We start from the raw sequence: 12,440 nt of genomic DNA on the forward strand, positions 1-12,440 counted from the left end.
TGAACTATGTGAAAATTAAGAATAATTATGTGTGTCTACTTTACCTTAAAATGTGATTTCTATTAATAAACACCAGTGAAATAAATAATTTATTGTTCTCCAGCCTAACAAACTACTGTTTAAAAAAAAGTGGCTTTGACAAATTGATGAATGAATGGGCTTGAAGGGGTTAAACTGATATTGCCTGGAATCCAGGAACAGGGATGCAATCCAATTACAGTTACGATGTACTGTGTGAACAAGCTGCTGTTTTGGAAAGCCAGGCATCAAAACACATAGCAGTGACTCTGTCACCCCTCCTAGAACTGCCTGCTTCTTTTCAAATTTGACTCCGAAAAAATAATGTATGGTACAGCACAGACAGACAGCTTCTTTCAGACACTCCTCTTAATAATATTGTGACCGTTTTTAAAACAAGCTCCTGCAAAATGGCCTGCCATAGGTCAGTGTTTTATCATTTATCCTGTGCAGTGACTAAATAATATATCACCAAAAAAACCGAATGACTTAGTGGCACTCGAGGGATAAATGCATTCATAATATGACAGTCGGAAAGCAACACTGTTTGTTAATGACTTACCACAGCAAAAGAGCAGGCTCTTCCGGGTACTTAGAGACCTCCTCCCATCTGGACCCTGGACCCATCCCATTGTAGCTGTATCGAAGCGCGGACCTCACTTCAAATCAGCAGCTCCCATGCTGAAGTGCCCGAGCCTGAATGAATCACAGACATCTCTTGAATATTGCTGATGGAAGGAATATTGCTGGAGGGCAATCATTAAGAGCTCTGCTAGCCCATAGAGTACAGTTGCTGGGAGATGCTGTGATTAACATGCCGTGAATCTGCCACAGGTAAGTTCTGATTAATTATTATGGTCTATTATTTTCCCTCCCCCACCCTATATCAGTTCACAGCTTGCATGCCAGCCTCCATCGTTCCATGGAGTAGAGTTGTACTGATTATTTTAGTTGGCCCTGTATGTTAGGCCAGAAATAAAGCCCCTTATCTGATGGCCTGCTTTTCTTATCCACAGTCCCAGCTGCAACATGTCTACCACAAAAGCAGGTGATACGGATGAGGCTTTTGGTGAGTAGATGCCGAGGTATTTTTCAACTGAGCCTTTTAACCATTTCCAGAAAGCTCAGCAGGACAAATTCTGACTAAGAGGCATGTTTCAGCTCTAACATCCTCACTGTCCAGTAGTAATTTGATCTGATTCATTCAATAATTAAATCATTTTTACTATATGACAAAGAAATCCATGAAAAACAAACAATTCTTATCGTAACGGCACCAGACTAAAACAAAGGTTCTATAAGTATGAATGAGGTACTGATCTGACATCTAAAAGCACAACAGATAAACCATTACCTAACAAGACAGGATAATGAGGAGCAGTTTATGAGATGTACATATGTTTGCATTATGTCTTAAAGATAATGGTTGATCTTTTAACTACTTCATGTTAAGTAGATAGCACTGATGAATTGTTTTGGGATGTGAAAAGGAACTTTATTATTGAGACTGGTCAGTATGATACAGCCTCTTCTGGCAATACTCTGCTTATGTGACTGAAACAAATGCTGTTTAACATGAAATAGCTTATGTTTGATATGATTGTCAGCTTGATAGCTACAAGGTTTCTTAAAACATTGATACGATGGAAGTCACTCACTGATACCCATTATATAGTTCATCTTGGTAACAGTCATGTGCGGTCATATTGCAGAGATTGCAAATAAAAAGTAGGTGGAAGAAATCAGAAAAAAAATCACAGGTCAAAAGATTTAACAAGGAGCATTGTTTGTCAATACTTATGTTAAATGTTTTAGATACAGTTTACGTCTCTGATGGTGTAATGAGGATCTGTATAAACTTCACCCATGTCTGGAATAGTCAGTGGCAGTCATTATGTTAAGGCTTGGATGAATTCATAAGGTAACCTGTAAAATGAACCAACCACATTGTTACTTGAATGAGTTAATGTATTATTTCTCCAATTAGTCTGTGACACTTCTTCCTCAAAAATAATTTGGTATATTCGTGTGAACAACTTTAGTAGGTCCTATATTAATAACATCATTGAAGCGTAGTATGGTGACGCATGCAGACAGATTTTCTTTTTGGTTAGCAGTATGAGAACAAACCAAAGAGGGCCTAAATTGAATTTGGTTAATTCACAGAATATTAACCAAATAATTGGGGTAGCTGAAGTCTTCCCAACCAAGATGATATTTTCTATTTGGAAACTGCTGCTTATTATCACAACTGGGACTTATTCACATACAGTAATAACTGTGGCACTACATCCTTATGATTTCCCTTAGTACTTCTGGATCCTAACCACCGAACAGCAAATCGAGTCATAGCATCATAGAGATATACAGCAAGGCAACAGATCCTTCGGTCCAACTCGTCCATGCCGGCCAAATATCCCAACCTAATCTAGTCCCATTTGCCAGCACTTAGTCCATATCCCTCTTAACCCTTCCTATTCATATACCCATCCAGATGCCTTTTAACTGTTGCAATTGTACCAGCCTCCACCACTTCCTCTGGCAGCTCATTCATCATGCATCACTCTTTGCATGAAAAAGTCCTTAAGTCCTTTTTATGTCTTTCCCCTCTCACCCTAAATCTACGCTCTCTGGTTCTGGATTCCACCACACGAGGGAAAAGACCTTGTCTACTTACCCTATCCCCATCCCTCATGGTTCTATAAACCTCCATAAGGTCACCCCTCAGTCTTCGACGCCCCAGGGAAAACAGCCCCAGCCTACTTAACATCTCCCTATAGCTCACATCCTCCAACTCTGGTAACATCCTTATAAATCTTTTCTGAACCCTTTCAAGTTTCACAACAATCTTCTGATAGGAAGGAGATCATAATTGCATGCAATATTCCAAAAGTAGTCTAACTAATGTCCTGTACAGCCTCAACATGACCTCCCAACTCCTGTACTCAATACTCTGATCAGGAAAGGAAAGCATAGCAAACGCCTTCTTCACTATCTTACTTACCTGTGACTCAACATTCAAGGAGCTATGAACCTTCACTCCAAGGTCTCTTTGTTCAGCATCGCTCCCTTACCATTAAGTGTATAAGTCCTGCTAAGATTTGCTTTTCCAAAATGCAGCACCTCGCATTTATCTAAATTAAACTTCTCAGCCCATTGGCCCATCTGATCAAAATCCCATTGTAATCTGAGGTAACCTTCTTCACTGACCACTACACCTCCAATTTTGGTGTCATCTACAAACTTACTAACTATACCTCCTATTTTTATATCCAAATCATTTATATAAATGCCATTATCATTTTGCATATTTGCCAACTGCTTTAGAACTCCCAATAATCATTTGCAAACACTGAATCACTCAAATCAATAGCACTATACTTGATAGGATACATATCAAGGGGTCTTTTACTTTTTTGGCTACTGGAGCTTCCTGTGGCTAGTATTTTGTTAGAAATAGATAGTATTAATGCACCACACTTTGAATTAACATTTTTTTTAATGGTTACTTAAACCCATGCAAATTTTCTAATGATCCAGTATCTGTGGACATCATTTTCTCTCTGCTACCTGTACATTTTCCTTTCCACAGTTTTTCTGACAACAGCCACTGCTGTATTAAAATGCCATTGCGATCACGAAAATGTTAATTGCATTTCCACAAGTCAACCTTCTATATTATGTTGCAGTTAATAATATGAGCCCTTTGCGTGCTGAAAGTTCAGTGGCTCTCAAATTAATTTGCATGTTTTCAGCACGGATGATAAACCGGAATCAAAGATGTGGGGTTTGAAATCAAGTTAACCCTTGCACTTTCCCATTTTGTCCAAACAGTTGATGTACATTTGATTTGTGAGTCCATAGTACATTTGGAGGTTCGGTTGGGCAGATAAATCCCAGGATTTATATATTGTGGGTTGCTGCCCCAATCTGCAAAAATACAGCAGAGGCACCAGTCCTAACTATGAGGATTTAGAAGATCTTGGCTTTTGCAGCTGTCCTATTACAGTTTTGCAACATGTGATTCCTCTTGGGCTCTCAGGAATGCTGAATGGTCAAATTGTACAGGTGACCCAATGCTGCAAGGGTACAAGTGAAAGAACTTAGATTATGTCAAATACTTACCCCAATTACATTACTTCATAGGAAACCTATCAATTTATAGGTGGATATATTATGCAACAAGCCCTGAATCCACAGAAACATATAATGGATGGGAACTTAGCAATAATTGAGTCTCTGCCATCTGTAGGATGTTCTAGACTAGTGGTTCTGGCATGGGACTGGCAATCCTAAGTTAATGAGCTCTAATCATGGCATGTTCTTCGAGTAAAGTCGATAAAGTAATTTCTTGATTAGAATTAAGAAAAATAACCATGAAAGCTTTCAGCGAGTCATAAGAAGTTAATTGGTTCACTCACTTCAAGAAAGGAACCTTACCATGGCCTTCATATGATGCCTGTTTCACAGCAATGTATTTAGTTTTTAATCAGCTCAGGGAAACTAGGAATGAGTCTCCAGGTACCTTCTTCTAAGGGCCATCCTCAGCTATTCTGTCCTTATCCTTCACCTATCTTTGCACACAGTGTGGCTATGGGGGATGTGTGGGGGGGGGGGGGGTGGGGGGTGGGGGCGGGGGGGTGGGGGGGTGGGGGGGGGGGGGGGGTGGGGGGGTGCAATCAAGCTGCCCAACTTGTTCTACCGACCAGTATCTTTTAGGGTCTGCATGGTTAATAATCAACTCAGCTCTCCACATTTTCCTGCAGAGTGCCAATTCATTCACAAATGAAAACCTTGCTCAGTAATTTATTGTGGACTTTTACATAGATGTCCTGACTTTGACTAAGCTCAATTCACCCTCATACCTTGCCTATATCTTTCCAACAGTGTCTCAACCTAAACTGTTGCTGTGTTAGATTATCAATTCACTCTTTAGCCTTTCTTCCTACTTCTGTCATATCTTTTTCTCTTACAAACACCTCACCCATTTCCACACCTTCTATAAAATCCTCATCCTCACCAACTTCATGCACTCCTTTGAGTTCTGCCCCACATATCCTCTGTCTTCTCCTCGCTCACTCTTTGCAATATGACAGCTGAATGTTGGTGGCATGTGTTGTTTTTTAAATTGCACCTTGACCACACCTCTGTCATTTCCATACCTTGTCCTCGTTAAATCTTTTCCTCTGATATAAACGTGGATGTCCATATTCACAGTCTCCTCTTCAACCAGACCATATTATTCATGCCTCTCTACTTCCCAATTGTCTCAGTCACAGACAAGGCATCTTTATTCACTTGCTTGGACCTCTCAGAACTCACATCCATATATCTCCTTGTTACTCTATTTCCTCCAGTTCACCTTTGAAGAAACTCTTCCCTCAAGTCATATTTGCATGTTAAAGCTGCTAGCTGCTTAGATTTGACCCTTCCATTCCACTGGTATTTCTGCAGATCCAATCTGTTCCACATTCTCCCACATCTGTGATATTTTTGTGTAGAAGAAGGCTGCCACCATTCCTCTTTCCCTGTCTCGATCGAAAGGTCTTTTAGTTTTACAGTGATAGAAGAATAAAAATCAATGAGTCTTAACAAGAAGAGACTCTTAACAAGGTGCAGCGTAGTCCATGAAAGCTATTAGGTATAAGTTCAAGCTAGTTAGACACTTTTACCAGGTCTACTGGGAGGCATAGCTGAGACATATCTTCCCAATGAGATCCAGAACTGTTTACCTGGTTTCCACACCAAAGGTGATATGACATCATCAAACTTAGTACAATTTAATCCTATGTCTAACATTAACACTTTCAGAACAAATACCCTATACAACAACTTCAACTTTGATGTGTCTCTCCAGTGAAACCTCTGATCTATCTGATCTTAGCCTTTCTTCTGAGGATAGGGATAATTCTAGTCCAAAGACTGAAGACTTATGCATATCTGATGTACATTTGATATTTCGATGATCTGGTTAGTTCATATCAAGAAAGCAGCTTTGAGCCTCATTGTTCACTTGAAGAGTAGCCATCAGTCATGTTAACTCTCATTTCTATTCTGCACAATTAACCATTTGTTTAAAACTTTCTTTCTTTTCATCTTCACCTTAATGTTGAAGAGTCAAAGGAATGCACAAATTCTTTGTCACAATGACAGTCACTATCCATTCATTTGTCTTTGCTGCTTTTCTCTGCTACCTTAGCTCTAATCCTGTGTTTTTCTATAGTCTCTTACCTATTTTCCCTCATGCCCTCTCTGAACTCATACCATTCCTGGAGAAGTTGGACTTTGTGTCTGCTTTCCAGGCATAGAATAAGAAACATTTTTCGGGCTATTGTCCATTTCCTAAGCATGCATGAATGTTGTCCAACCTGATATTGGGTTGATGATTTCTCAGGAATTGGTACTAGACTCCTTACAAAGCCAGATTCTGGATCAGTGGTGCTGGAAGAGCACAGCAATTCAGGCAGCACCCAATGAGCAGCGAAATCAAAATGAGTGCCATCTACAAGATTGTTGACGATACCACTATGGTAGGACAGATATCAAACAACAATGAGTCAGAATACAGGAAGGAGATAGAAGGCTTGGTGACGTAGTGCAGTGGTAACAACCTCTTGCTCAACTTTAGCAAAACAGAAGAACTGATCATTGACTTCAGGAAGAAAGCAGGAGGACATGCCCCCATCTACATCATTGGAGCAAAGGTGGACAGGGTTGAGAGCATCAAGTTCCTCGAAGTGACAATAACCAACAATCTGTCGAGGACCTTCCACATAGACACGACAGTCAAGAAGACACAACAATGCCTCTTCTTCCTCAGGTGGCTTAGGAATTTTGACATATCCATAAGGACCCGCACTAAATTTTACAGATGCACCATAGAAAGCATTCTATCCAGGTGCGTAACGGCCTGGTATAGCAACTGCTCTGCCCAGGACCATAAGAAACTACAGAAAGTTGTGTGCACAGCCCAGACCATCAAGGAAGCCAACCTCCCATCCATGGATTCTATTTCAATGCCATGGAAAGGCTGTCAACATCAGAGGACCCCTCCCACCTCAATAATGCTCTCTTCCAATGTCTTCCATCAGACAGAAGATACTGAAGTTTGAATGAATGCACCAACAGGTTCAAGAACAGCTTGTTTAGACTGCTGAATGGAACTCTCTAATTTCAAATAACATCGATCTTGCTAATGTTGACATTGTTTTGAGTACCTTCTGTGCAGTGTAACATTGTATGCCTCACTCTGTCTGAACACTCCATGATCTGTGTGTCCTTACATGCTATGATCTGCCTGTACCACTTGCAAAACTAAGCTTTTCACTTTCCTTAGGTACATGTCATGACAATAAACCAAATCAAATCAAAGGTCAGAAAATGGCCACTCAGTGAGCACCATACTTTAATTCAAAAGTGAAAAAGTTTGAAATTGACTCATTCTCAGTCAATGAGGTGATTTTGTAGTGTATTCATTGTTATGATGCAGGAACCAGAGCAGCCAAACTGCACCCAGGCAACATCCACAGCAGTAATATGATAGTGATCAGGTAGCTGTTTCCTGAATTTGACTGAGGGATAAGTATTGATTTAAGATAGTGGAAATAATGGTCTATTCTTCATTCTCTATACCTTTTACATCTAAGCAAGCAGACAGGTCAGGTAATCCTCCAGTTCCTCCAGCACCTTCCCTGTATATAGTGAAGATTGGAAAATAATCCTCAGAGCATCTGCTATTTCCTCCCTGACTTCCTTCAATATGCGAAGGAACAACCATCCAGCCCTGGTGACTTATCCCTTTTCAAGGATTCCAACTCCTCTAACACTTCCTCTCTCATTCTGATTATTTTGTCCAATATTTCACACTGCTCCTCTTGGATTACTATATCCACATCATCCCTTCCCTTTATGACTGCAGAGCCAAAAACTGTATTTAAAACTCTTCTCATAATACTCTGCATCTTCACGCAAGTTCCCCTCTTCATTTCTGATGGATCCCACTTTTTCTCTAACCATCCTTTTGTACTTTATGTACTGGTAAAAAATCTTGCAGTTTTCCTAAGCTTGCTAATATTTTTTCATGACGTCTCTTTGATTTGTTTCTTTCTTTCTTTACCTGATTCCTGTACCTTCTAAACTCCTGTCATGAACCTGCAGTGTTGAGTTTTTTGTGACCATCATAAGCTTTCTTTTCCAGTTTAATCTTCCCCTGTATTTTTCCAGATAACCATGGGGGTTTGGATTTGGCAGTACCATTCTTGTTTTCGGAGGGAACATATCTGCTTTGAGCCCTGAGGATCTCACTTTTTGGTGCCTCCCACGAGGTTATCACTGATAACTCCTGATCAGTCCTGTCCAATCCACCTCAGCCAAATGACTTCTGTTTTTTTTTTAAGTTTGCCTTCCTCCAGTTTTAAATTTTTGTTCATGATTTATCTCTGTACTCTTCCATAATAATACTAAATCTAACTGACTTGTGGCCTCTATTCCTGATAATGGTTGTCCATTGTCACTTCAACCACTTGCTCATCTTCATTGCCTCGCCTCTCATTGGGCTTGTCATGTACTGTTTTAAAAAAAAGGTTACTGGACACAGTACATGAATTTTTCACCCTCAATGTCCCTTCTATTGTGAAAACCCAGTTGATATTGGACAGTTAATGTTTGCTACCATTATTGCCCACTTAATCCTACAAGCAGAATTTGTTCTGCATATATGTTCTTCTATCTCCCTCTTACTATCTGGGGTTTTGTAGTGTACTCTTAGTTGTGTGTCTGCCCCTTTTTCTATTCCTAGGCTCAACCTAATAAGCCTCATTCGTTAACCTGCTTAGTAAACCATCTCTTCTCAAAATGTAATTGATTCTTTAATCAATACTGCTTCCTATATTGTTACCCATTTCCAATTCTTTCCTTTATTGTTACCCACTCTATCGTATATGAAACTCTACAACCAGGGATATTGAGCTGTCAATTTGTTTCCTGCTTTAGCTAGGTTTCCATTATAGCAATGGTATCCTGCTGCCATGTGTCTATCTGTGCCCTTAGTTCCTCTGCTTTGTTTTCAATACTCCTTGCCTTAAAGCACATCAGCTCAACCCCGTCAGTCTCCTTTTCTGGATGTTTTTCAATCCTTGTTCCATTTGTCTTTCTCAGTTGCGAACTACATCACTAACTAATATCCTAACTCATGTTTCCTGATCTGAATCTGACCCAGCTAAATGGTTCCCATCCCTTTGCTTTACTATTTTCAAACTTCACCAACTGAACTAGCGAAAAAAAACTCGTAAGGATACTTGCCCTAGCTCTGGCCAAGTGCAATCTGTCAGGCTTGTACAGATCTCACCTTCCCCAGAAATGGTCCCAATACCTCAAGAATCTAAACCCCTCCTTGGTACACCATTTCTCCAGCCTCACATTAATCTGATCTATCCTCTTATACCTGCTCTTATTAGCACATGGATCTTGTGGCAGCCTAGAGATAACTACATTTGAGGTCCTACATTTGTATTTATCATGAAGTGTTATGGCAATAAGTGTGACTGAGCATGAGTCAGACTGTGCAACTACTGGTGTGAATGCAATGAAGACCCAGTTAAACAGGACAATCAGTACGAAACTACATCAGTGAAAAAAGCAAAATGTTTCCGCTCACTAATGACTTTGAAGAGTCTTCATTGAAAATGTCCTGGCAGTCTTCAACCTAGATTATATCTAGTCTGAGTCCACTGTGTACACCATGCACAATTGAGCATCTGTTAGTACTTACTAATTACTGGAACCAGTGTGCCATAAGGATGGCTGGTGTGTGCCATAGAAAATATCATGCTGTTGCAGCATAGAATGCACCATGTTGAGCTGTAGCCTGTACAGCTTGGAACTATAATCAGTTTGTGTGATATCTGTCCAAGGGTGTTCAGAAGTGGAGGTGAAAGAAGATAATGTTCAGTCTCCTCTGTTAGCCTCCATTTGCCTGACAGCATGCACTTATCATTACAGTGAGCTTGTAAATATTAATGCAACATACAGACAATCATAAAAACACATGTTTTTCATACCACAAAAAAGCATACCAAAGAACAAATAAAGCATACGTTTATTTTCTGCAGATTCATGAGAGGTTAGAGACAAAGAGGGCAAGTTGTCTGCAGAAATGGAATACAGTTTGTTGTAAAAACAGTCAAAAATAATTTGCTCGAGTCAAGGAGATTTTTTTTTCAGTGGCTCATGAGTCTGTGGAATTCTCTTCCCCAGAGAGCTGTAGACATTGAGTCCTTGAATATCTTTCAGGCAGAGGTCGATAGATTCTTAACTAACAAGGTACTCAAAGGTTATTGGAGGTAGGCAGAATGTGGAATTAAGGTCATAGCCCAATTAACCTTGGTATTATTGCATGGTGGAGTAGGTTTGAGGGACCAAAGGGACTACTCCCGTTCCTATTCATGTCTCCATGTTAAGTAGAAATGTATAAAACCTTTTTTCCAAGCTGAAAAAATAGTGCGCAGTAGTGATTTACAAGTGTAGCTAATCTTTGTCTCTCATTGTCATTGACAGTAGTTAAAGAGTGAGCAACATTGTTGTTCATTGTTATCCAAATTTGTATCCAATCACTGAGGAAGAATACAAGGCCGAAAAGCAGAGGCCAGTCATGTTGTTGAAATTGAGTGCTGCTCTGAAAATGTACACATTTTTCTTTTTAATGACGATCAACTGGAAGAATATTGCAAGCATTTTCAAAGGAAGGGTCACGCGACACAAAATTTTTAACTCTAATGCTACCAGACCTGCTGAGCTTTTCCAGCAATTTTTGTTTGTCCTTCTGACTTACAGCAGTTCTTTCGGTTTTTATTGCAAGCATGTTGTCTGCTACCAAAAGAATACATTTTGTGCCAAAATTTTAACTGCTAAGTTAGAATGTGACAACCAGAAACCATGTACTAAGCATCATACTGTCGACAGCTATATCAAATTTGGTAAGTAATGGTACTGGATGAAGGTGGTCATTTGGAATATTTGGGACTTGAAATTTCTCTCAAGTGTTCCAAAGCAGGCAGTTTGGCAATTGTTACCATTACGATGTACAGCCTAGGGCTGCATTTTACTTTGCCCTGCTAAGAATGACTTTGGCAGGAATGGGGAACCAATGTGAAGCAGGAGAAGTCAACAACTGAACTAGCGGAAAAAAAAACCCGTCAGGATACTTGCCCTAGCTCTGGCCAAGTGCAATCTGTCAGGCTTGTACAGATCTCACCTTCCCCAGAAATGGTCCCAATACCTCAAGAATCTAAACACCTCCTTGGTACACCATTTCTCCAGCCTCACATTAATCTGAGAAGGTGTCAATGCACTACCTTCCCACCCACAACCTTCCCACTCTCTCCAAAGCTCAACGCCATGACATGGGAGATGATCAGGTACTTAAAAGGGCAGCTTGGCCATCATATTTAAATACATAATTAAGGATCAGCTAAGTTTGTTACCAAGCCCTATTGACCCTACCAACATGTTGCCCCTGCCATAAGATGGCAGGCAAGAGCTTGTGAACAGAGGTGGACAGCCCTTGCTTCGAAAGAAGTTTTAAAAGGATGGGGAGGAATGGGTGGGTACAGTCTTGGGGGTGGGGGGGTGCACATTCTTTACACATGAGGGACACTACCTGAAGACAGTACCCTCCACTTCCTCTACTCAACTGCTCTTGAAATCTAGCCCCACCATTGTCAACTCCTTTCTGAAAGCTGTCCAATACTTCCCTATCTCACTCAGAGGACTTCTTTTTCAATTAGCTAATAGCTGATTTTCATTCAAAGGGTGGGTTAGCAGTCTACCTCATTGTATACCTGTGCCACTTATGCCCCTCATATTTAATTCTAATGATGGCAATTGAAGCAAATATCGGAAGCTCTGTATGTTGCACCCATTGTGTACACTGCCTGCAAGCATTGTTCCGCACTGTAAATTTTTCCACCAATCAAAAAGACCTTCACTGACATAGGATCCAGAATGTTTATAATCCATGACTGAATTTATTAATCATGTATGAAAGAACAGAAGGAAAATCTGGTCTGCATTATGAATAGGTACTAAACTCTGGTTTAACGGAATGTTGCAATAGTACCAGAATTATATGCTTTTTCCTTAGAAGACATTAATATCAGTAAAGTTCCTATGATCTCCCATAATACATTTCAACTCAAAAGAGTCTTAGCGAATTATTGTTATCAATTTTGTAGATGGTACACAATATTTCTTTTGTAAGTTTAAACACCAGCTCCCTCCCATTCCCAACAGTGCAGGATAGCTCAACTGGCTAGATGGCTTGATGGCTGGATTGCGGTGGCGTATGTTCCCAACAGTACAGGTTCAATTTCTACGATGGCTGAAAATCACATGATGCCCGGTTATAGTCCAATAGGTTTATTTGA

The 12,440-nt window shown here is 40.1% G+C and overlaps 1 protein-coding gene across 1 annotated transcript in view; it reads left to right on the forward strand.

Annotated features, from left to right (window-relative positions):
- The first annotated feature begins 720 nt into the window (after positions 1 to 720).
- Positions 721 to 12,440, forward strand: part of samd14 (sterile alpha motif domain containing 14) — a 181,211-nt gene continuing 169,491 nt past the window's right edge. Inside the window, exons 1-2 of the mRNA XM_043675132.2 lie at positions 721 to 852; positions 1,035 to 1,087. Coding sequence (XP_043531067.2) covers positions 1,048 to 1,087 — 40 coding nt within the window. The 5' untranslated portion in view covers positions 721 to 852; positions 1,035 to 1,047. The remainder of the gene's footprint in view (positions 853 to 1,034; positions 1,088 to 12,440) is intronic.

This window comes from Chiloscyllium plagiosum, unplaced genomic scaffold (assembly GCF_037043375.1).
Source record: "Chiloscyllium plagiosum isolate Xiang-an unplaced genomic scaffold, Cpla_swu_hap1 HiC_scaffold_32, whole genome shotgun sequence".
Taxonomy (NCBI): Eukaryota; Metazoa; Chordata; class Chondrichthyes; order Orectolobiformes; family Hemiscylliidae; genus Chiloscyllium; species Chiloscyllium plagiosum.